The following is a 24881-nucleotide window of genomic DNA, read 5'->3' on the forward strand; positions in this document are numbered from 1 at the left end:
GGGTAATATTGTATATCTAAGTTTGCTAAATAACTCTTGATTTTTCTCCCTTTGGGGGAAAAGAAACTGAATATAGGACCTAAATAGCATGGTCCTGCAAAAGTCCCATTTATTTTTGTATAGTGTATCTATTTAGATGTTTCTTGTCCCTGGATACACAGCAGACCAGTGACAAACACCAGGACACTTCTTTCTTAAACTCTTTGAAAAAAGATCTTTGAGGTGTGTGTGTGGGGGGGGAGAAGGAGCTGGGCAGTGGTGTACCTGGTTGAGCACGCATGTGATCATACACAAAAACCTGGATTTGAGCCCCTGCTCCCTACCTGCAGGGGGAAGCTTCAACAGCAGTGAAGCTGATCTGCAGGTGTTTCTTTCTTCCTATCTTCCCTTTCCCTTTTAATTTCTCTTTATCCTATCAAATAAAACAAGAAGGGAAAAAAGCCATTGGCTCTCCTATACAATCCCAATAGAGTAATATACTCATGAAATGTAACATTAATATAATGTTACTACCTGGAATTAGTCCATATTGGAATTTACCTAATTCTTCTATTAATGTGATCCAATTAATGTTCATGTTATATTCAGTTGTCATATATATTTACTCTTAAGATCTGAAACAGCATCCAAACCTTTTAAAGATTTTGTATGGTGGTGGATTTAAATTTTTAAGTCAGTTTTTTATAACTGTTACTTTTTTGGATTTGCATAATTTTTTTTTCATTATGGTACTTTTAGGTGAAATTTTCTGAACACAGAACAAGGCACTGATATCTGTCTGTCCATCCTTCTTGGTATGAATTTTGATTGCATATGTAAGGCTCTGTCAGATTTTTCTTTTTTAAGGGAACCGCTCCTCCTTTAAAGTTAATAATCTGTGATAAGATACTTTAATATTTTATAAACATCCTAATCCCCATCAAGATTTCATGCTGTGGTTTTTAGCAACTGTTGATTCTTGCCAGAATCAGTTACTGCTGCAGCTATAAAATGTCAGTGGTCTGTTTTCATCACTTCTATATTTTTAGTTGACATTCTCATATAAAGAAGAGCTATTTTATTTTTTATTTATTTTATTTTATTATAAAAAGGAGACACTGACAAAACCATAGGATAAGAGGGGTACAACTCCACATAATTCCCACTACCAGAACTCTTACCCCATCCCCTACCCCGATAGCTTTCCTGTTCTTTAACCCTCTGGGAATATGGACCCAAGGTCATTGTGGGATGCAGAAGGTGGAAGGTCTGGCTTCTGTAATTGCTTCCCCGCTGAACATGGGCATTGACACGTTGATCCATACTCCCAGCCTGCCTCTCTCTTTCCCTAGTGGGGCGGGGTTCTGGGGAATCGGAGCTCCAAGACACATTGGTAGGGTTGTCTGTCCAGGGAAGTCTGGTTGGCATCGTGCTACCATCTGAAACCTGGTGGCTGAAAAGAGAGTTAACATATAAAGCCAAACAAGTTGTTGACTAATCATGAACCTAAAGGCTGGAATAGTGCAGATGAAGAGTTGTTGGTGGTGGGGGTCTTCATTTTGTAGATAGCTAGTAGGCATATTTTAGTTATATTCCAAAGGGCCTGTGGCTATACTAGTTTTTTGTTTGTTTGTTTGTTTGTTTGTTTCCCTGAGCCTGATATCTGATATTCAGGTAGATCCAAGTTATTGTCTGGGGAGATGATGTCATGGCTGGAAAAAGGACCAGAAAGCTGGATCAGGGAAGAGAGTAGCTCCCAAATATGAGAAAGGTGTGTAAATATTGTTGACTGTAAACCCCACTGATTTGATGTGATCTTGGGCACATATTTGGCTTAGGAGCCTATGTGACCTCTGCATCCCTGTAGATCTGAGCTCATATTCTGTGGTCATGAGTAGGAACATTCCAAGCTGCCCCAATTTCAGGACCCATCTTCCTCAGGTGTAGCATAGAGTATGTTGTCCAGCCTCCCTTCAGAGGATGGAACATTGTCTACCGTTGTTGATCCAAGTTGAGGGCAAGGTCCTGTGGGGGTCCACAAAGGGGTCTATTTTGTTGTTTCTGTAAAGCAGAGCTTTTAAGGGGCCAGATGGTGGTGCACGTGGTTAAGCGCTCACATTACAGTGCGCAAGGACCCAGGTTCAAGCCCCTAGTCCCACCTGCAGGGGGAAAGCTTCATAAGTGGTGAAACAGGGCTGCAGGTGTCTCTCTGTCTTCTCCCTCCCTATCTTCACTGTACCTCTCAATTTCTCTCTATATCCGATAATAAATAAATATATAAATATATATATCTAAGAGCTTATACTTTTTTACTCTATACTTTTTTTCGCCTCCAGGGTTATTGCTGGAGATCGGTGCCTGCACTATGAATCCACTGCTCCTGGAGGCTATTTTTTTTTGTTGCCCTGGCTGCTTTATCGTTGTTGTGGTTATTATTATTATTGTTGTTGATGTTGTTGTTTTGGATAGGACAGAGAGAAATGGAGAGAGGAGGGGAAGACAGCGGGATGGAAAGATAGACGTCAGCAAACCTGCTTCACCACTTGTAAAGTGACCCCCCTGCAGGTGGGGAGCCGGGGGCTTGAACCGGGATCCTTACTCCGGTCCTTGTGCTTCGTGCCATGTGCGCTTAACCTGCTGCGCTACCGCCTGACCCCTACTTACTTAATTTTATCCATCTCTCCACCCAACCATCCACCCATCCATCTATCTATCAATCAGCCAAGCTACCTATTATATGTACCAATGTGAGCTCATAATTTTTTGAAATGAGTTAATTTGATGTTATTATTTTCCCAAATTTGGCCAGTGGGGGTCCCATCAAACCAGTCCCTAGGTTCTTTTGAAATTCCTCCTCACATGTGTGAGCACTTCATTAATTCTGGGATAACCAGATACTCTAGTCTCACTTTGTGACTGAGGAAGTCATTTCTTTATGGAAACCTACTTTCTCAGAGACCGCACTGTGAAAATCATTGCTAGGTTTATGAAAGCTCCCCAGGTAATTTCAGTGTGCAGCAAAGATGGAGAGCCATTGGTTGGCATCCTGCCTATTTCCACAAGGTGCTTTCCTGTTGTCTCCCATTGTCACCTGCAGTTAGTGGTGCTGGTTGGTTGTTGAGGTTTACATTCTCAGGGGCATTGTTATTCAGGCCAAGTTTCAGTTTAGATAGCTGGCCTTGGCCCCAGAGAATGTGGTCCTGTTGGTCTGCCCTGCATGGCAACCATCAGATTCAGGTGGTCCTTGGTTCACTTCTGGAGAAAATACCAGAAGTATCTAGGAATCTGGGGCCTCTTATGCTTTTCCTTTTTGACTTTTATCCACATTTCCTCTCTTACAGTGCAACTTTAGGATACTGCCACATTCCCCAGGCATGTGGTGAGGATTCGTTTGATTCATTTATTAGGTCGCTGGAAAATATTACATGACTGATACCCTAGTCATTAGCTCTGTCAAGGGGGGATATGGAATTTAAATAACAAATTGTGTATGTATCAGGAGTTTTCAGCTGGCCCAGTAACTTTTTTAAACCATGGCATTATTTGTTTTTATGATTTTGCAATCACTGACTGAGTTGGCCTAGTAAAGCATTCACATGTGACAAGATCGTGGAAGGCTATGAACTCTAGGTGGGTATGCTGGTTCTGAGGCTGGATCACAGCACCCTTCATAGTCTCTTCTGTTTCGTTTTTAGACAGTATGAATGTATTGCCTTTCCTTCCACTTACCAGCTTTACTTCATTAGAACAAAGGCCCCAGTTCCCAGCAGCTATAAGGAAACACTCTTTATTTTGTAGGGTGTTTTCTACTTCCTGGCTTCATATTTTAACCATATGCCAAGTGAGCCCACCAAGTCATTTCTGCACTCTCAAGGCCCATTGCTGAGAGTTTTTAGCAACAGTTAGACATATGTCTCTGGAGTTGTCTCTACTGCCTTGAAACCCTAGTCTCAGCTACTTGGGAAACAAATTACGGAATGTATGGAAACTTGAGTCCTGGTGGATTGGGCTGTGTGTGTGATGATAGAAGCTCAGACTGAGGGATTCTAAACCTTGAGTGTGTACAAATCAGATGTGTTTCCTCCAGTTTCTAGCAGTTCTTAAAGGGGGTGATTTTGTCAGTTGCTTGTCACTTTAAGAAGGGTCGAGACTCACTAGGAAACATCAGTGAAATGCCAGGAGAAGAGAAATGATAAGTGGCCTCTTCCAACTTCCTTCAATTTAAGATGAATGGGGGCTACAGATTTGCAGTATTTCCCAACTCCACATATCTCCCTGAAGTGGATTTTAGGCTGTAGAACTGACAGACAAGATGGAAGCAGTGATGGGCAGAAGCTAACATCTGGAAAAGCAGCAGTCTAGGAGTTTGGGAGTCGTCTGGAATGAGGGTGCCCAGGTGAAGACCATGGGTCGTGCTGTGCAGTGGTGAGGGAAGCAGTTCAATACAGGTTGCAGAGAACTGGGGACAGGCTGAGAACTGAAGCAGCTTATCTGGCATTGGAGGGAGTTCTCTGAAGTCAGGCTCAGGACATACTACTCCAAAAGTCAGTGCACCTAAGCTTTCTCATTTGCAAAAAATGGTTGCTCATTCTGGATCCTTTTTCAGTCAGGTGTTTCACCGAATGAGGTAGGTGAGGGGTATCAGAAGCTCTTTAGAAACTACCACGGGCTCTCCTAGGGCCAGGGGGACTAATATTCTGCTCAGGGTCCAGTCAGGTGTCCTCAGCCCACCTCCCCATAGTGATCACACTGCTCAGCCCTGTATGTGTCAGTGTGCTCACACATGACTTTAGGCCACCAACCACGAACTCTACCAGAAGTTTTTAGGAAACACTGAGTACCCAGACAGAGAGAAGTTAATAAATGTGTTTTTTCTGATTCTAGACAGGGTTTTAGGTTGGGTTGAAGAGAAATCTGATTATTTGGTTCAAAAGAAACTAGATTCTAGGGCTCAGATCTTTTGGCTTAGTCAAGTTTTACCATTTTTGCTTTACCATTTGTGTAGTGTTGTGTTGGATGCTACTTTTTGCAAAAAAGTGTTGTAATAAGCTATAAGTTTAGAGTTCAGATGCTTTTGAGTCACTTTGGTTAGGAGTTTGGTGACTTCTCTGGTTGTGAGCATAGGATCTCATACATTTGTCGTGTTCACTTGTTTCATGTTCAGACTTGTATCTGCAAACCGGACTTTTAGTATAACATCTGGCAAATGAAGCTCTTAAATATTGGTAGGAAAACTTCACCTTCAGGGGGTGTGTGCGATGGGGGGCTAGAAAGGAGTGCCAAGATCATCTCACCTGAATGAGAGGCCTGTCTCCTTGGTGGTGCAGAGTACTTACTTGTTCTGCCTCATGCTGTATAGGAAGCCAAGAATTGCAATGGAGTTCTCTGCATAGGAGTGCCACTCTTCCTGGCTTTCTGCCTGGGAAGAGCCCTTTGGGATGGGCCTTCTGTCGCTGGCAGAGCCAGGCTTCTTGGGCTGCCCTCGTCAGCTTGCTGACGGGTGTATGTGTGTGGGGGGATTAGCACCTGGGAACTGGCCTGAGGATTTTGGGCTTGTTCCCATCAACACTAGGAAGCCTGTGATTCTGCACAAGAGGACAGAGTGTGTGCTCCTATAGCACCAAAGATGTCATTAAACAGGATATTGACTCTGCACTTGTACCCTTTTCCCTCTGTTAACTCTCTTCTTCCTTTGGGAGGTTCACACAGAGCCAAATGGAACAGAGAGAACTAGGCCACAGGCTTTTGAAAAACATTGATCAGCGAGCACATCAGACATAGCAAAGCCCTTGCCTGTGGTATGATGTCACACTGCTTGGGGGTCCTTCCTGTGGCCTGTGTTAGACCTGCAGAGGCTTCCTTAGAAAAGAAAAAGAGTCCCTGCAGGCAGGATCCAAAAATAATGTCGGTATTTCTACATGTGTTTCCTTGAAGTCATTGCCTTGTAGTTTTCTAGGCCAGGCCGTGGTGGGAAGCAAGGGTGTGAGGTGGCGAGCTTGGAGTGACGAACTTCAGAGCCATGCTCATCTAAGCTCCTGTCTGCCAGCCAGTCTTCCCTAGTTGGGCCCTCTACACCCATCTGTCTCTTTCATATGTACCACATTTACGTGGTTTGTTCCCCAAATGCACAGTTGTGGTGTGGATGTGCTATGAGCAGTGTGTCTGTGTCTGACCCAGCTCTACCGGGTCCTCCCTGTTGGACCCACTCAGGGTGAGTGAGATGAGAACCTGGACTGTCCTCTGGGCAAGTGATATGTGGCCTTGGCTTTCAGCTTACTTTGGCTCTGTTGGTTCTGTGTGAGCAGCCAGGGATCATGCTAATGGATCCCCTGGGATAGAGGGGAGAGGATGGAAGTGGATTTGTTGAGCCCCTTGGGATGTTTGCCAGGGCCCCCAGGGTAAGCTAAAATCTAATCAGCCTTGCTCTCTGGCCTGAGGCCTGATGTGTTGAAAGGGTGATAAGTGGTAAGAAAAAGGCCAGGCTACTTTATCTTTTCCTTTGCACATTTGGGGAAAATCGCCCCTGCCCCACTAGCATTAGAAGCAGACCATTCTTTCTTTATTTCCCCTGTACCACATCAGTCAGATTTCATTAAAACCAACAGCAGCAAATACAGAGCCCCATCCATGGGAAACTTTAAGGCAACACTGTGCTCCAGCGCTTCAGGGTGCGGGTTTTGCCTTCTGCACCAACAGATCGATTTCTCATATCCATGCCTTTCTGATCCAGCAGCTTTTAAGAGACCAAGAAGCATTGCTCTGCTTTCTACTGCCTTTTTGTAAGAGACCAGGGCTGCTATGCCTCTAGCCATGTCCCACAGAGCGTATTTGAGACAAGTCAGCTTACTTTGCTTGCATGCCTAGGGATCCCCTGTTTAAAGTTGAATTGTGAGAGAAGAGCTGTTTCTAAACACTTTGCTTTTTCCACCCAGGAGAGCGGCGGAGGCGTCGATGCCAGGTGGCATTCAGCTACCTGCCCCAGAATGATGATGAGCTGGAGCTGAAAGTCGGTGACATCATAGAGGTGGTAGGAGAGGTAAGGGCCTGGTAGTGGATGTTAGACCCAAAGGAGACCTAAGACATCATCTAATTGTATCTTCTCTCAGAGAAAGTGGATTCCCAGAGAGGAATGCTTCCAAGCCATTTTGGGGGTGATGTGTGTGTGTGGTGGGGGGATGCAGTGCAGGACTATTGAAAATCATTGTCTTCCTACCACACACTGTACTACATACATCTGAAAACCCAGCCCACAGTACCACAGTTTTTTTTTCCCTCTGCTTCAATTCCTAGTCAACTTTGAGTATGCAGAGTGAACATGGCCATTGCTACAGAGTAGACTTAGTATTCCCTGTGGGGAACACCACAGCTTCATAGGGAAGGCAGATGAGTGGTGTTTATAAGAAGACTTAGTGTGTAATGTATACGACATGATTCTTTATGCACTGACCCATTGACTCATTCCAATCACTTCAGTTTGGGGCTAGGGAAGTAACTCAGTGTTTGAGCACATGCTTTGAAAGTACAAGGCCTTGGGTTCAGAACCCAGTAGTGCATGTACACACACACACACACACACACACACACACACACACACACACACACTTCTGCTTTTCTAACCACTTCATTTTATAGATGAAGAGAAAGACTCAGGGGATGCTGGGAGAGACCGAGTTGAAGGTTGAATCCAGGTCCACCTGACTGGAGACCCTGGTTCTTTCCTTCATATCATATTCCCTTGGTTCTGGCTATTCAGAACTGGTCCCCCTGGTGGGTCTCCCTACCACATGTTCCTCAGGATCTACTCCTCAGCCCCATGGCACCCTGAGCTTCAGACATAGAACCTGATCATTCTGATTCCACACCTCTCTGCATATAGAAATCACATTTTTGGATCACTTTGGTTTCCTAATACCGTTTAGCCCACAGTGTGCCACAAAGAACGCTAAAAGTCAAGGAGGAAGTTAATGACCTCAGATATGGGTGGAAATGGCAGGGCTAATGCTAGCAACCAATTTCCCGACTCTAATACTAGCATTAAGTGAACATGTCACAACTCTACTCAACTCATTACTGAAGGGCCCTGCAAGATGGCAAGACTCGCTTAAAGAACACTGTGAAAGAGCAGAGTACTTATAATGACTGAAAGAGAAAGAGCATTTGATTAAGATGACTAAGTTGGATGGGAAACTGCATAGTGTCCTACAGGACAGAGAAACTATAGCCTTTGAGGTCATCATTTTTAGGGTGAATTCACATGCATCTCTGCAGGTCAAAATTTATTTTAATTGCTATCTGACAAGACTAATTCATCTAATTTGTTAATAGGTCTTTCATTTATTACTTTTTCTCCCTAGTACTGAGCAAGGAACATAGGAGACATTTCTTTAAAGTTGAATGAGTAAAAAAAAAAAAAAAAAATGAAGCCATGAACAACAGAGTAGAATATTTATATCAATGGTAGAAGGACAAGCTCCTTCTCCTCCCCTGCCTTCTCTAGAGCCAGGACTTTGTGCACGCACGGTCTCACCACTCCCAGGCCATTTCTCCATTCAGATAGAAAGCAAGAGAGACACCACAGTACTGGCTTGAACCTGGGCTGTATCCATGGTGAGGCAAATGCCCTACACAGTGAACTATCTCTCTGATGAAGGACAAACGTCTTAAGACTGAAACCATGGAGGAAATTCCAAAGGAATGGCCAGTGAGGTGGCTCATCAAGGAAAGCTCATCCACGCCTTATATGCATGAGACCCTGGGTTCAGTCTCCAGCACCAGAGCTCCATGGATAGTAAAATACTGTCTTGGTGTCTCCCCTCTCTTATTTCTTCCCCACCCCAGAGAATATAGAATAAAAATTTGGCCAGGGAGTCAGCTCAGCATTATTGTGCAGGTGTGAGGTCCTAGATTTGTTCTCCAGTGTTGTATAAGAAAGAAAGAAAGAAAGAAAGAAAGAAAGAAAGAAAGAAAGAAAGAAAGAAAGAAAGAAAGGAAAGAAGGAAGGAAGGAAGGAAGGAAGGATGGTGTCAGGGGAAATTAAGCAAATGTGATTAATAATTTAGAAAGTTAAAAATTTGGTTTGATTTGAAGTGAGTATAGATAAATGGCAACAAATAACAACAACAAAAAAGCAGTGAATTATGGTGAAAAGACACTATGTATCTAACATTAAAATATAATAGGAAACCAATGTAAAAGTAATAAATTTGCTATAAACACAGACCCCATCAGGGAAATAAAAACTTAACTATGAGAAAATAGTTTGCCCTCCTATTAATTAAATAAATGCAGATGAAGACAATACTGGGTTTCTGCTTTTGAAAAATCCGAAAAAAAAAAAAAAGTAGTGGTAAGACTATTGGTAATGCTCTGGTGACTTTGTATGGCTTTATGAGCCTTGCATGAAGCTATGTAGTATGGCATATCAGGAGCTATAAAAATCTTAACTAACATCTTTTTGACCTAGTAACCCCACTCCTAGGAATTCACACACAGAAAATGGTTAACAGAAAAAAAAAAGTATTTGAAACATGCTAATTGCTGCTGTGTTTGTGATAATGAAAATAATTGAGGAAATAGTTCTGTGAATCAAGTTATATTATCCAGCCAGAAGAGTGTGAAGCCATTATGATGGAAAACACAGAGGTCTTTAAATCTGTATTTATGACAATACCGTGCATGTAATTAATTATCTGTTATAGCTCACTAACCTGAGGTCATTTAAACAGCACAGATCTGGTTTTTTTCCTGTCTTTATATTTATGATGCTTGGAGAAGTGCCTAAAATGTTATATGCACTTTATTGAATGTGGGCTGAATAAGTAAATGAATAGATGGAAGAATGAAAAATTATTTTTTGCAAAACAAATGAACATATCAGAACTGGACTGAAAATGGTTCTGTCAGAGATGAATTTCCCACTTTAAATGTTGTGATGTTTTAAGAAGAAATACAAATCAAGATAAGGAAAGTTGCTAATAAATGTTTGGGAAATAGTGCGCCCTCTCCCCTGTCTGCTGGCTGTGGGAGACCAAGAAGAGATGGCTGCAGGGGAGAGGACACTCCTACTCTCCTCCACCAGCATCTTATCCTGTCCCGTCCCATCTCCTTCCCACTCTCTACCCTCTCTAGCAGGTCAGTGCTCAACTCCATTCGGAGCTTGCTTCACATAGGGAAAAGCTATGTGGCTGATGCTATTTATGTAAAGGCTAGTGATTTCCCTCCATTGCAGTTTATTTGTAATAGTGGGGCATTCTTATTGTATACACTTTTTTTCTCTTAGAATTGATGACATGTAAATGCTAATTTCAACTGAAGAATATAAAGAAAAGTAACAGAAAAGACAGGAAAGGAACAGAAGTCTGTAATAAACAAAAACCTTTAAATCACAGGGACAGACTCATATAATATAGAAATAGTTTCAGTTGGTCATAAAATATAACATATGTATATGTATATACAGTACACATATACAGTATAATTTTCTGGATTACACATTGTTTTATTGATTGAGTAATAGATTGATTTTACAGTATTGTAAAGCTACACATTACATGCACACACAGCATTTTTTTTTTTTTTACCAAAGCACTGTTTAGTGCTGGTTTATGGTGTTGTGGGGTATTGAACCTGAGATTTTGGAGCATCAAGCATGAGAGTTGTTTTGCATAGCTACCCTACTTCTAGCACCTCTGTATCAAATAACTGTCAGGATGATTTTGAATGCATATATTATTTCTTCTCCCACATATTTTAAGGTTGTTGATGAGGTGAGGTAACCTTGACTTAGAAGGCTTTGAACATTTTTAAATTCATTCATTCGTTATAACCAGGGCTTCATTACTCCAGACTAACTTTTTCAGAGAAAGAGAAACAGAGATGGAGAAAAGGGAAGATACTACATCACCAAAGTTCCCTTTAGTGTGGTAGGGACTGGGCTTATTAATGGTTTGGTTTGGTTTTGGCCCCTGGGCCTTCTTGTCTATGTAATTTCATTGCTCCCAGTGGATTCTTCTATTGTTTAGTTTAGATAGAGATAGAGAAGAAGAGATACCACAGTACTTTTCTGCCATTCCTCTGGTGCCGTGCATGGTGCTCCATGCATTTCTGGCTACTGGGACCCAGGTCCCTCACACACTCAGAAACACCTTCTGGCTCCTAGAAATGTATTTGAAGAATAGCTTCTCACCTCTTCAGTATATGATACTGTACCATGCCCGCCACCGAGGCACCACTGTCCTTCCACCAAAGGCCCCTGGACCCCCTCCATCCTTGCACCCAAGTCCTCCCCACCGCAGTCTTCTTTGAATAACTTTTGTTCGGCAGGCAGTATGAGATGGCTTTTTTTGTTTGTTTGTTTGTTTTAAGCAGTTGAATCAAATGGAAAATCCTAAGAGACGATATAAATGTATCTTAACATTTCAGTTTAGCCTAAAATAGAAAGCAGTATATATATATATTCATTTGCTGTTTTTCAATACATCCTCACGAGGCTCAGGCATTTTCCTGAAATATGAGTTTACTGATTGATTTTCACTGTTTGTGCATCCAGAATGCACCTTTGCAATTCCCGCTGTGCTATTTCAAAGTGGATTGGCAAGAGCATGAGTAAAACAACTGAAGTACACAATCTTCCCATTCTATAGCCCCCACCTCAGTCTCTTTTAGTTCCCTTATCTACACCTAAATTGGCAGCAGGCAGTTTTCTTTTTTTTTCTTTTTTAAAAATATTTATTTTATTTATTTATTCCCTTTTGTTGCCCTTGTTGTTTTATTGTTGTAGTTATTATTGTTGTTGTCGTTGTTGGATAGGACAGAGAGAAATGGAGAGAGGAGGGGAAGACAGAGAGGAGGAGAGAAAGATAGACACCTGCAGACCTGCTTCACCGCTTGTGAAGTGACTCCCCTGCAGGTGGGGAGCCGGGGTTTGAACCGGGATATTTATGTTGGTCCTTGTGCTTTGCGCCACCTGCGCTTAACCCGCTGCGCTACAGCCCGACTCCCAGCAGGCAATTTTCAAACCTTCAAATTGCTGTAATTTCCCTTCTCAGTACTGATTCTTTTCTCTTAATGCTCATATTTCTGTACTTTTTCTTTTTTAAATATTTATTTATTCCCTTTTGTTGCCCTTATTGTTTTATTGTTGTAGTTATTATTGTTGTCATCATTGTTGGATAGGATAGAGAGAAATGGAGAGAGGAGGGGAAGACAGAATGGGAAAGAAAGACACCTGGAGACCTGCTTCACTGCTGTGAAGCGACTCCCCTGCAGGTGGGGAGCCAGGGGGCTCAAACCAGGATCTTTACACAGGTCCTTGCGCTTTGCGCCACCTGCACTTAACCCACTGTGCTACCGCCCGACTTCCATTTCTGTGCTTTTTAACTAAAGCATGTGCCAGTAATAAGAGCAGCAGGCTGTGGCACACAGCCCTACCCCTCACCTGAGCTGAGTGTGCAGCTGTGATGGGACCCCCAAGCATGCCTTAGAGAAGAGCTGAGAGATTGGGGCAGTCCAGGGGAGCAGAGGTGACTAAAAAGGGGTGCTGAGGAAAGTGCTTCACAGGTGCCTGCCTCCTGACTGGAAGGCAGCGACTATGCTGTCATCTTTAGTAGTCCTGATGCTAGCTGGAAAGGGGATAAGTAGCAGACTGGACTGCTGGGTCGGTGTTTTCAAAGAACACTTGCGTCATTTTTGTCCAGAGTGGCAAAGACTGATAATGCAGACAAAGTTCTAACTATAAAAACAGAGCTGACACGTGAACGAACTTATCAGGAGAAATGTCTGTTAAAGGTTTCTGGGGGTTTTGAAACTTACTTGTTGATCTTTTTTTTTGTTGCTGTTTTTTTTTAAGTGAGTTGAACTCTTCGTATTTTCCTCTCTGTTACCGAGTGAGTTTGCATTGTGCTGGAGTGAGCTTGTCCTCAACCAGGCTCTCTTAGTGACAGCCCCAGAGTTGTTCAGAGATTCTTGTTGGTATTTGTTCTTTGTGACTAGTTTTAAGGTGTTTCTCATTAATCCTTGGTCATTCTGGCAGAGACAGATGGCTTCGGTTTCTGACATAAAGCCTAACCTGACCTTGGGGTTTGCACAGGTGCAGCTTGTACCTTTTAGAGGCATGTGGCATTCAACTCAAGCACAAACTTTGTGAATGTAATGAGCAATTTATCTTCATTTTAGTTTTAACATAAGGACTTTAAAATATGCATATAAGAAAAAAGCCTTTTGTATTTGCCCATTAGAAGTCAATTCATGGGCTAGGGAAATAGTATAGGATGCAAAGGATTCTCATGCTCTGAGGTCTCATGTTCAATCCCCAGCACCACTTTACCACCATAAGCCAGGAATGAGCAGTGCTCTGGTCTCTCCCCCCTCCCTCTCTCTCTCTCTCTCTCTCTCCCTCACTGCTTCTCTTTGTATCTCTCTCATTAAAGTAAAATATTTATTAAAGAGTCAGATTCATTTAAGAGTTTGTTGATTAATAAGTGATCAAAGAGGGGGCCCAGCTGGTGGCGCACCTGGTTGAACGCACATGTTATAGTGCGCAAGGACCCAGGTTCGAGCCCCTGGTCCTCACCTGCAATGGGAAAGCTTCACAAGTGGTGAAGCAGTGCTGCAGGTGTCTCTGTGTCTCTCTCCCTCTCTATTACCCCCTTCCCTGTTGGGCAGTACGCCAGCTTCCCCCTGCTTAACTCTGTGGTCTATTTACATAACCAGTTACCTAAGAACCGCCCTGCCTGCAGGGCATTGGTTTAATCCCCACTGGTTTAGGCTGTCTTTTTGCTCTGCCCCCTCTCCTAGTCACACCATTTTCCACCACTCTCTTTTAGCTCCACCCTCTCTACGTCACATCCTGTTTCCACCCTACTTGGCGAGTATAAATATAGCTGCTCTTCTGATTAAACACACTTGGAATTGCCTTCCGGCTCCAAGAGTCCCAGAGTCTCTCTCCAGTGACGCTAGCCCTGTATGAGTTCCTGATGCCTCTCCCAGTCAGCAGCCTAAGTTGGCTCCAGTTGAGTTGTCTCTAACCCAGAGAGCACTTGCTCGGGAAGAAGCACCCTCAGGCTATCCCAGCACTTCCCTCTCAATTTCTGACTGTCTATCCAACAAACAAAGATTTAAAAAAATAAGTGATCAAAGTATATCTAAATTCTTACCTGTTAAGACATCTCTTGATTTAGAAGGGTTAATTTATCTTTCCCCAAAAAGATCACATTGAACCAGAGATAGCTCACTCAGTAGAGCACATACTTTACTATGTACAAGGACCTGAGCTGAAGCCTCTGGTTCCAAAGGGGAACATCATGCACAAGAGGAAGAGTCACAAGAGGCTGTGGTGTCTTTCCTCTTTTTCTGTCTCTGTCTCCCTCCCTTTCCTGTTTGTATCTCTGATTGAAAGGAAAAAATGAATATAAAATTTTATTTATTGCTATTTTTAAATCCTAAGAGCTCAGGCTGCTTTTATTTCCCCAAGCAGCTTTGGAATTGATTGCTGATTGACTAACATGCAGAGATGGTAGAACATTTATATTAAGTGGGAAATGCCATGGGCTAGCAAGATAGCTTATCTGGGAGGGCTCATGCATTGCCCTGATGCAACCCAGATTTGAGTCCTACCCCATCCCTACCACCTGGAGGAAAGCCTCAGTCTCCCTCCCTCCCTCCCTCAGTTCTCTCTATCTCTCTGTCTGAAAAACTCAACCCAGAGTGGTAAATCCCTTGTGACAACAAAACAAAGTGGTTATATTAGGACCATTATCATACTGAACAGGCTGTAGGGGGCTGGGCGATATCTCAGTGACTAGAATACACGACTTAGATGGGAGGTCCTGGGATTGATTCCCAGTACCACATAGAAGCACCATGGACAGCACTGGGCAGGGGGAGTTCTGTAGACAGTGGGCATAGGATTCTGTCTTGTCTCCTGCTCTCTAACCTCTCCCCTTTCCTGTCAAATAAGTCATCAAAACAGTCCATTTTTTTGTAAATGTTCTTTCTTTCTCTCTTCCTTCCTTTCTTTCTTTCTTTCTTTCTGTGTTTCTTTTTAAAATTTATTTATAAAAATTATTGACAAGATCATAGGATGAGAGGGATACAATTCCATACAATTTCCACTACTAACATTCCATATCCCATCCTCTTCCTTGAAAGCTTTCCTATTCTTTTTTTTTTATTTGTAAAAAAGGAAACACTGACAAAAACCATAGGATAAGAGGGGTACAACTCCATACAATTCCCACCACCAGAACTCCATATCCTATCCCCTCCCCTGATAGCTTTCCTATTCTTTTATTTACTTTGGATAGAATGAGGGAGAAACTGAAAGGGAAAGGGAAGATAGAAAGGAGGGGAGGAGGGACACTTACAGCACTGATTGACCATTTGTGAAGCTCCCCACACTCTTTGGGTGGGGGGCAAGGGACTTGAACCCCTGTTTTTTTTACCAGAACACCGCTCAACTCTGGCTTATGGTGGTGCAGGATTGAATTTGCCACTTTGGAGCCTCATGCATTAAATTCTCTTCGCATAACCACTATCTCCCTGCTCTAGACAAAACAGTCTATAGCCATGTTAAACATGTCTAGCTAAGGCTGGTTTTTTTTTCTTCAAATATTTGCCTACTTAGTGAAAGAATGGTGTTTATAGATTCAAAAATTGGTTGAAGGCGCCAGCAGGTAGCTCACCTGGTAAAGTGCACACATCACCATGGTCAGGACCTGGGTGTGAGCCTTGGGTCACTACATGGGAGCCCTTGTGGGGGTGGAGGGAGCTTCACAAATGGTGCTGCAGAATCTCCACTTTTCTTTCTGCCTCTCTGTTCCCCTCTGTCTTTAACTCTCTAGTCATAAGGAAAGAATGGCTGCCAGGAGCAGTGCGGTCATAATGGCACTGAGCCCTAGCAATAACCCTGATGGTAAAAAAAAAAAAAAAAAAAAAAAGCCTTGAAATAAGCTTGGTGTAGTCAAGGAGGGTTATATACACCGTTAAAAAATAACTCATAACTCAAGACATTATTAAAGTGGCAAATGATGGTATTGACAAATGGAGAGGACTTACTCTGAGATACAGTCATCCTCCCCATCCACAGCTTCACTTTTCATGGTGTTTGTTACCCATAAGCCATTTGAATGGAAACTTGAATGTTTATGATCAGAAGGTTAGTAGCTTAAGGCTACCTCACTGAGCCCACGCCACTCACCTCGCCTACTCTCATCACAGAGGCGTTGTATCATCTTATGTCACAGTACTGTTTCTGAGAGAGACCATATCCACGTAACTGTTATCATAGTCTATTGTTATAACTTCCCTGTGTTATTGGTTATTGTTGTAAATTTCTTACTGTGCAGTTGTTGTTGTTTTTTTTTGTAAATAGCTTTTTTATTTCTATATTGGGGGATTAATGTTTTACAGTCAACAGTAAATACAATAGCTTTTAATACAGGCATGAAAGGATTTCTGAAGAGAAAATACTTGCAGTCCAATGCTATTTGAGTCAGGCTGCTTAGGGAGAAGAGCACTTAAGCAAATTACAGGAAGTCCTATAGGTCCTCCACGAAGACAACTATGTCTTAAAACTGAATTTAATCCAATAAACTGATCTGTAAATAAAGTTTAGGTCTCTTTGTATGAGTTTGCTAAGACTGACGCTAAGATAACTATAATGGGACCTTGCTTTCTGTGTTGAAGCTCTCCTATGTACACGTTTAGAGGAAAAGTCTATATTGGATTTGTTGCCGTCTAAGGTTTCAGGCACCCACTGCAGATCTTGGAACACACACCCCCCCATTGGAAAGTGGGGGGAAGGCTGCTGTGCTGGGACTGCAGCACTCCTGTGAGAATAGGCGACATTTCATCTGGGCTTGTGGCAGATGAGACATATTTGGATTAATTCAGCAAGCACAGGCTGTATTGTGCAAGGTGCTGGGCTAGTCTGGAATAAGGAGGGCAGATGTCAGTATTTCCGGGCTCTGAAGTGGGGGTGATCTGCGAACCTCAGGCGCAGCCAGTAGTCAGCACAGCTGGCAGATGCAGTCAGCTGGAGTTGAGGTCAAAGTTACAGGGCTGTTCACACTGGACTTTTTTAAAGGAATACTTTTAAAGTTGAGAGACTCCTGACATGTAGGGTTTTCTTTTTTTTCCCCCTCCTTGTGTAGGGTTTTCTAATATTAATATACCATTGTGCGAGGTTCTTACCCGGGAATAGTGGCAGGTCAAATTTTAAGATCTTGATTCATCAGAAAGGTTTTTTGTTGGCTTGATGTTCCATTGTTCATATTTTCAAGTTGGAATGATAGTAAAGCCTTAGCATGGCATATTTTGGAAGCGGGGTGGTAGGGTTGTGGGATACCCTGTGGCTACTTTGAAAAATAGGACTACATGTATTGCTTCAAGATGTCTATGAAAGCCCTTCCAGAAACCCTTTCCATGGTGTGGAAAAATAATAATGTTGTTCTGTCTCACTGGGCATAATTTGCTTAAGTCTTAATCGAAGTTATATTTCTTTAAATCCTTTTCCTCTAAATTGCCTGACAGATTTCTCTTTTGGGGGACCTATGTCATGTGGAATAGATTTTACTTTCATAAAAATAAGGGGAGGGAATAAAAATCAACTTCCTGTGTATATGGAACATTCTAGTCCTGCCAGGAAGAGGTCATCAGGATGAGCTGCAGTAGGAACTGGGGAACAATACTGACCTAGGCATTTGGAATTTAGATAATACTTACTCACTTAACACAACCAGCTTTCCACGTCCCCAAATAAATAGAGATGATTATTTAAAGCAACTAAAGTGGAAATGAATGTGGGTATGTATGGAAATTCATGCAATAGGAATTTCAAGAAGTGATTCCCTTAAAAAATCTCATCAGTAGTTCCACTATTAGAAAAAAAAGATGTTTTCTGAAAATGGTTTGTGCCTTTTCAGCAGTATTCAAAGGATAAAACTGTCTGAACACATTTACATAAAGTTCTACCAAAGGAAAAACTAATAATAGCTAAAAGAAATCAGATTAGTGATTGCTTGGAGTTGTACTGACCAGGCAGTGGGTACAAGGGAATTTTCTAGAATGACAGAAATGCACTGTGCTGAGGGATGTCGGTTGCACAGATGTTTGTATTTGACAAATCTAATTGACTCACACCATTAAGATGTGTAATGTATCTTAGTTGTATTTCATTTGAAAAAACTTTAAAATGCTATCTTAATGTTTTTCTAGTTTAAAAAAATTAGGACTAGAGAGGTGGCTCAGCAGTAGAGAACATGCCTTGCATATGTGATACCCTGAGTTTGATGCCTAGCACTTCATAACTAAGACAAAAACCAAAATACAACACAGTAAATGGTGGGGCTATGCTCTGATGTCTCTCTCGTACAATAACCCCTTTTTTTTGTCATCACTGGGGCTTTACTACTCTAAGCTGACTTTTTCCAATAGAAAGAGACAAAGATAGAGAAACAGAGAGAAAGGCACCACAGCCCGTAAACTCCCTTCAATGTGGTGGGGGCCAGGCTCAAATCTGTGTTGTGCCCATGGAAAAGTGGGTACACTATCCAAATGAGCTGTCTTGCTGGCCTCTCTTAAAATAACTTTGAGGGGAGGGCGGGTGTAGATAGCATAATGGTTATGCAAAGATACTTTTCATGCCTGAAGCTCCAAAGCTCCATGTTCAATACCCCGCACCACCATAAGCCAGAGCTGATTAGTGCTCTGGTATTAATTAATGAATTAGTTAATTAATTAAAAACTTTGAGGGGGCCAGTATTGGCATATCTGGTTGAGCACACTTGTTATAATGCATAAGATCTCAGGTTCAAGGCTAGGCCTCAACCTGCACAGTGAAGCATACTGTGGTGCTCTCCCTCTCTCTCCCTCCCCCTCTCCCTCTCCCTCCCCCTCTCTCCCTCTCCCTCCCTCTCTCCCCTCCCCCTCTCCCTCCCCTCCCCCTCTATCTCTCCCTCTCCCTCTCTCCCTCCCTCTCTCACTCCCTCTCTCTCTCTCTCCCTCCCTCTCTCCCTCCCTCTCTCCCTCCCTCTCCCCCTCTCTCCCTCTCCCTCTCCCACTCTCTCTCTCTCTCCCTCCCTCCCCCCTCTCTCCCTCCCTCTCTCTCTCTCCCTCTCCCCCTCTCTCCCTCTCTCTCTCCCTCTCCCTCCCTCCCCCCTCTCTCTCTCCCTCTCTCTCTCTCCCTCCCCTCTCTCCCCCTCCCTCCCTTCCCTGGCACCCATCTCAGTACAGTTGACACATAAGAACTTGAGTGATGACCCACAAGACAGAGCAGTCCTCTTTGCATTCACAGGCATCCTCTTCCGAGCCTTACAAAAGGACATAATGTTTGTATGATTGGACAAAATTGGAGGGGCTGTAATTCACGCATCTGCCTCTTCAACTTCCAACAGGGCTAAGAGCTAGAAATTACCTCCTTAGGCCCTGAACCCACTTAGATGCTGGCAATTGTAAAGACACTGGAAGTGTGGGACATGCAGATACAAACTGTTAAGTAATTTTACTCCAACTTTCTTTCTTAAGCTCCATTAGGTGTGAGCCTCCCTGCTCTTTGCTCTGGACCCAAGGTGAGGTTTCCTCTTGGAACGCAGCTGTGACCTCTAGAACAGGTTGGTCTGGAGGTGCTTGGGTATCTACAACCTAGACTTCAGGCCTACAGAAATCAGTGGGTGTCTTCCCTCCCTTATTACTTTGATTGGGACAGAAATTGTTCACACATAATCCTTATACTATTACACATTAGGCTATTCTCTCTCTCTCATTATATGTGCCATGTGAGAGGAAGAGAGAGAGGAAGGAGAGAGAGAAAGAGAGAGGAGACAAGAGGAGAGGAGAGGAGAGAGAGAGAGAGAGAGAGAGAGAGATTAGAGCACTGCTCAGTTCTGACATAAGGTGGTGTTGGGGGTTAAACCTATGGTGTTTGAGATCTCAGTCATGCAAGTTGGTGCTCTATCAAGCTGAGCTATCTCCCAGGCCCTTATTTCTTTTTTTTTAATATATTTTTTTGTAATTTTTATTTATTTATCTTCCCTTTTTGTTGCCCTTGTTGTCTTTTTATTGTTGTTGTAGTTATTGTTGTTGTAGTTGATGTCGTCGTTATTGGATAGGAGAGAGGAGGGGAAGACAGAGAGGAGGAGAGAAAGACAGACACCTGCAGATCTGCTTCACCACCTGTGAAGCAACTCCCCTGCAGGTGGGGAGCCGGGGGCTCGAACCGGGATCCTCATGCCGGTCCTTGCGCTTAGCGCTACCTGCACTTAACCCACTGTGCTACAGCCCGGCTCCCCCAGGCCCTTATTTCTATATACATGTAGAAACATACAGAGCAAGCTTGATTTCTAAGCAAGAAATGTATATAGGATATATATGTTTTTCTCTTGTTGCAGAAGCATTTTGAAGACAGGCTCTTTATCTGTTCACCAATGAATCTGTCTCTCAGGAATAGGTGGAAAGTTGTCAGTGGAAAGGGGAGGGGTACCCAGACTCAGGTGTGGTAGTACTCAGTTAAGAGCCATGACCATGGACCAGGAAGATGGCTCAGAGGGTAGAAGGCCTAACTGTCATGTATGAGGCTCTGGATCCTGTCACCAAGGACAGAGATGGGTGGAGCTCCATGGATGGTAGAGTAGGCCCTTGGTGTTTCTTCTCCAACTCCCTCCCATAAAAATATAAAAATATAAAGTAAATAATTACACTAGAGAGGTTGTTCAGTGACAGTGCATGTGTGAAAACCTGTGTTCAACCCCGGGCCTGCATTAAAATGATAAGACTCCTAGGAGATTCCTCATCCGGTAGAGCACACACTTTACTAGGTACTAGGCCCTGGCTTTGAGCCTCAACACAGCGTGGGGATGCCGTGGATGGTAGAGGGAGAGCTCCATGGCTGGAAGTGCCATGCTGAGGTCTCTCTCCTCTTTGTCTGTCTCTCCCTCTTTTTTCTGCCTTTCTCTCCGTCTTTAAAGTATAAAAAATTTTCCTGGGCAGGTCAATATAGTTAGAATCTCTGGGTCCCTTTTGCTCGTGAGAAGGAGGAATCCTTCTGTAGTATTCATAGGCCTCTGTGAAGGGTTTCTCATTCATTCAGTGAGTCGGTGCACAAAGTTCTGTACTTTACTTTTTGGATGAATGAATGTGGTCACTCTAAGCTTCATTGCCCTAGATTTACTCCGGAAGTTAACCTAGAATACTACTGAAGAAGGAATTAAGTAAGCAGAAATTCGTTTCCCTCATATCTCCAGGCCAAATATCATGCCCAAAACAACAGGCCAAAGGAAGAAATAGTACTGAACAGCTTTCAGTGATGCCAGACGTGCCCTCCTACACCCTGCTAGTAAAGGGCAGTGCACCCCACCCCCAGCAATGAGCAGTGGCTTTATGTTCTGCCCTTCCACTCACTGGCTGGCTAATGATAAAGACACCTCTGCTGGACCCCTGCTTTCCACTCCTCTCGGGTTATGTGCTGACAGTGGCACTGGGTATGGGGAAATGAAAATACCCTTCTTTTCCCAGTGGGCAGCCTGCTGACCTCCCACATTAGGGACTGTGTAGATCTTAGGCTGGAGCTGCTTATTAGTGGGAACAGGAATGTTTCAGGAACTGCACAAACTAACCAATTCAAATAGAACTGGTCCTGCCATCGTGTGTTGCTGGGGTTACTTGAAGGATCACTCATTGTCCCTTTGGCTTTTCCTTCCTGCCCTGTCTGGGAGACAGAAGGTCATTTTCTGCTTCCTTATTTAGGACAAGCGTAAAGGCCTCGATGCTGCAAAGCCTGTTGCTATATCTATCCAGGCTTATGGCAAATCTTCCTAACCATTCTAATCTTATAAAAAGCTCCTTAAAAGAAATAATATGCATCCGTGGAGTCAGCATAGAAACATGAAATGACTTCAGCTGAAATACTATTAAATGCCACTATTTGGTCTTGAGTAGTCATTGGGCATGTGTGCATGGACCTCATTGTGTGGATTCTTTCCGGAAGGTTCTGTGATCATATGGATAGATTACTACTCTGAAAAGCCATGAGTTCCCTAACAAATCTTCTAAACATAGCATTTTGGTTGTCGTTATTCCATAGGCTCTGTCACCCACCCATATACACCAATCTCTAGAATGTCTCTGGTAGACACACCCTTACTTGTATCTAATGGTTCTCTGCTTCAAAGCCAGTCTAGATTTTGATATCTTTTTGCTCAAAGTCTTCCTTTTGCATCCATCCAAGATCTTGGTGAGCTCAACTTAGTGTCACCAGTCCAATCTGTGCTGAGTCCTGGCTTTGTCTCACCTATTGTTCTTGCATTACTAGTTTCTAGTCATAACCACCAAATCTTCTCTCTTTAAACCATGTGCCCTTTCTACTTTGTAGATTGTCAGCTTACTGAAGGATAAGAAAGGACAAGTCCAGTAGAATTAGAATGCATCTATCTCTGATACCAATTGAGTGTATTAATTGTCCCCATAGTCCAGGTTGGAAAATGAAGGTACAGTTGGATAGGAGATTTTAATAAGGTCACACAACTGTTAAATTTCAGGATAGGGTCTCAGTTGGGCTTCTAAAATTCTGATTTCTTTCTTTGTTGTGTTTACTTATTTGTTTTGCCACAAAGGTTAGTTATCATTGGGGTTTGGTGCCTGTCCTATGAATTCACTGCTTCTGGTGGCCACTTATTCCATTTTTTTCTTGCTATTTTTATTTGACAGGACAGAGAGAAACTAAGAGGGGAGGAGAGATAGAGAAGGAGAGAGAAAGAGACACCTACAGACTTGCTTCACTGCTCATGAAGTGTCCCCTTACAGGTGGGGAGCTGGGACTTAAACCTGGGTCCTTGCACATGATGATATGTGCACTTAATTAGGTGTGCTACTGCCTGGCCCCGTGTTAACTTTCTTTTAATCTTTTGAACTGTAGTTACTAGGCAGTTAGTACATGTGTGAAGGAAAATCCCAGAGACTCTAGGTATCTTTATTGTTACATCATTCTTGCTTACTTTTAAAGTGCCTTGTTATTTTCCTCTAAGAATCCAGTTTGTTGTTCTGACTTTTACAGTTCAGCTACTGGTTCCATCACAGAATCTTGAGATCAGCTATTACTATTGTTTTTGTAAGTTTTCTTGTTTGTCCCAGTTAATTTGTTACTCAAGACCAGCTCAGACCCCAAAAGTCTTCAAACTTATACCTTCCTTGCCCATTTTCACTGCTCCCCCAGGTCTAGCCTCTGCTACCCACCCAGCCCAAATTACTGTAGTCAGACAGCCTCCAACTTCCCTCAACCTATTTAAACTTAATATCAGAGAAATCTAGAACACATCTACCTTCCACTTCAGTTCTCAGCCCTGGAATTCTTTTCTATGTTTATTTTTTATTGGTTTAATAATGACCAACAAAACCATAGAATAAGAGGGGTACAATTCCACACAATTCCCACCACCAGAGTTCCATATCTCATCCCCTCCCTTGTAAGCTTCCCTATTCTTTATTTCTCTGGGAGTATAGACCCAGGGTCATTTGGGATGCAGAAGGTGTAAGATCTGGCTTCTGCAATTGCTTCTCCAATGGATATGGGCATTGGCAGGTCAATCCATACTCCCAGCCTATTTCTGTCTTTCAGTAGTGGGGCAGGGGTCTAGAGAGGTGGAGTTCCAGGGTACATTGCTGAGGTCATCTGTCCGGGGAAGTAAGGTTGGTGTCATGGCAGCATCTGCAACTTGGTGATTGAAAAAGCATTAAGATATAAAGCAGAAAAAATTGTTTTAATAGTCAGGAATCCAAAGGTAAGACAATAGCAGATGAGATTTGGGGTCTCTGTTTTGGAAAAAGCTAGTAGGTCTACTTTAGGTATATTCCAAGGGACTGATGACTTCACTGATTTTTGCCTGAGCCTAACAGCTAACATGCAGGTGGGCCAAAGGTACTGTCTGGGGAGATGGTGTCAGAGTTGGAAATAGGACTAGGAAGCTGGATCAGGGCAGAGAGTAGCTCCCAAATATGGGGAAACTATAGTATCATTTTATGGTGTCATACATCAAAAATGACAGTAGCAACAAATGCTGGAGAGGCTGTGGGGACAAAGGAGCCCTCCTGCCCTGCTGGTGGGAATGTTAATTGGTTCAACCCCTGTGGAGAACACTCACAAGGCTTGAAATGGACCTTCATTATTACCCAGTAATTCCTCTCCTAGGGATATATCCTAAGGACACAATCACACCCATCCAAAAAGATATATGTAACGTGTGCTCAACCAGGTGTGCCACCACCTGGCCGATGCAAAAAGATACATCTACACCTATGTTCATAGCAACACAATTCATAATAGCCAAAACCTGGAAGCAACCCAGGTGCCCAACAACAGGTGAGTGGCTGAGGAAGTTGTGGTATATATACTTAATGGCATACCACTCAGCTATTAAGAATAATGAACCCACCTTCTCTGACCCATCTTGGATGGAGCTAATGGAATCATGTTAAATGAGGTAAGTCAGAAAGAGAAAGATGAGTATGGGATGATCCCACTCATAAACAGAAATTGAGAAAGAAGAACAGCAGGGAAAAACAGTAGAATTTGAGTTTGGAGTATTTCACCAAAGTAAAAAAACTCTGGGTGGGGTGAGAGGGTAGATTTTTTAACTTCACTATAGGGGGGTGGGAGTGGGGACACAGACCTTTGGTGGTAGGAATGGTGTTAATATACACTCCTATTAACTTATAATCTTAGAAATCACTATTTAATCAATATGTGAGGGGAAAATCTATTGAAAATCTCGAACATATATGCATAGACCCCAGTTCTGAGTATATATTCCTTCAATCTAAGCACTTAAGGTTGCAAATCAGTAACCTGGTTGAATTTTAACAGTGGGCTCAAATTTTTAATACATTTCTAATAATGACTTTAATTGAAATATTAA

The 24881-nt window shown here is 42.9% G+C and overlaps 1 protein-coding gene across 3 annotated transcripts in view; it reads left to right on the forward strand.

Annotated features, from left to right (window-relative positions):
• The window catches only part of SH3KBP1 (SH3 domain containing kinase binding protein 1), a 447635-nt gene that overhangs the window by 240586 nt on the left and 182168 nt on the right, over window positions 1-24881 (forward strand). For all 3 annotated transcript variants that reach the window (XM_016195163.2, XM_007538851.3, XM_007538858.3), the window contains one exon: window positions 6912-7015. In XM_016195163.2, coding sequence (XP_016050649.1) covers window positions 6912-7015 — 104 coding nt within the window. The remainder of the gene's footprint in view (window positions 1-6911; window positions 7016-24881) is intronic.

The sequence above is a fragment of the Erinaceus europaeus genome, chromosome X (genome assembly GCF_950295315.1).
Source record: "Erinaceus europaeus chromosome X, mEriEur2.1, whole genome shotgun sequence".
Classification (NCBI taxonomy): Eukaryota; Metazoa; Chordata; class Mammalia; order Eulipotyphla; family Erinaceidae; genus Erinaceus; species Erinaceus europaeus.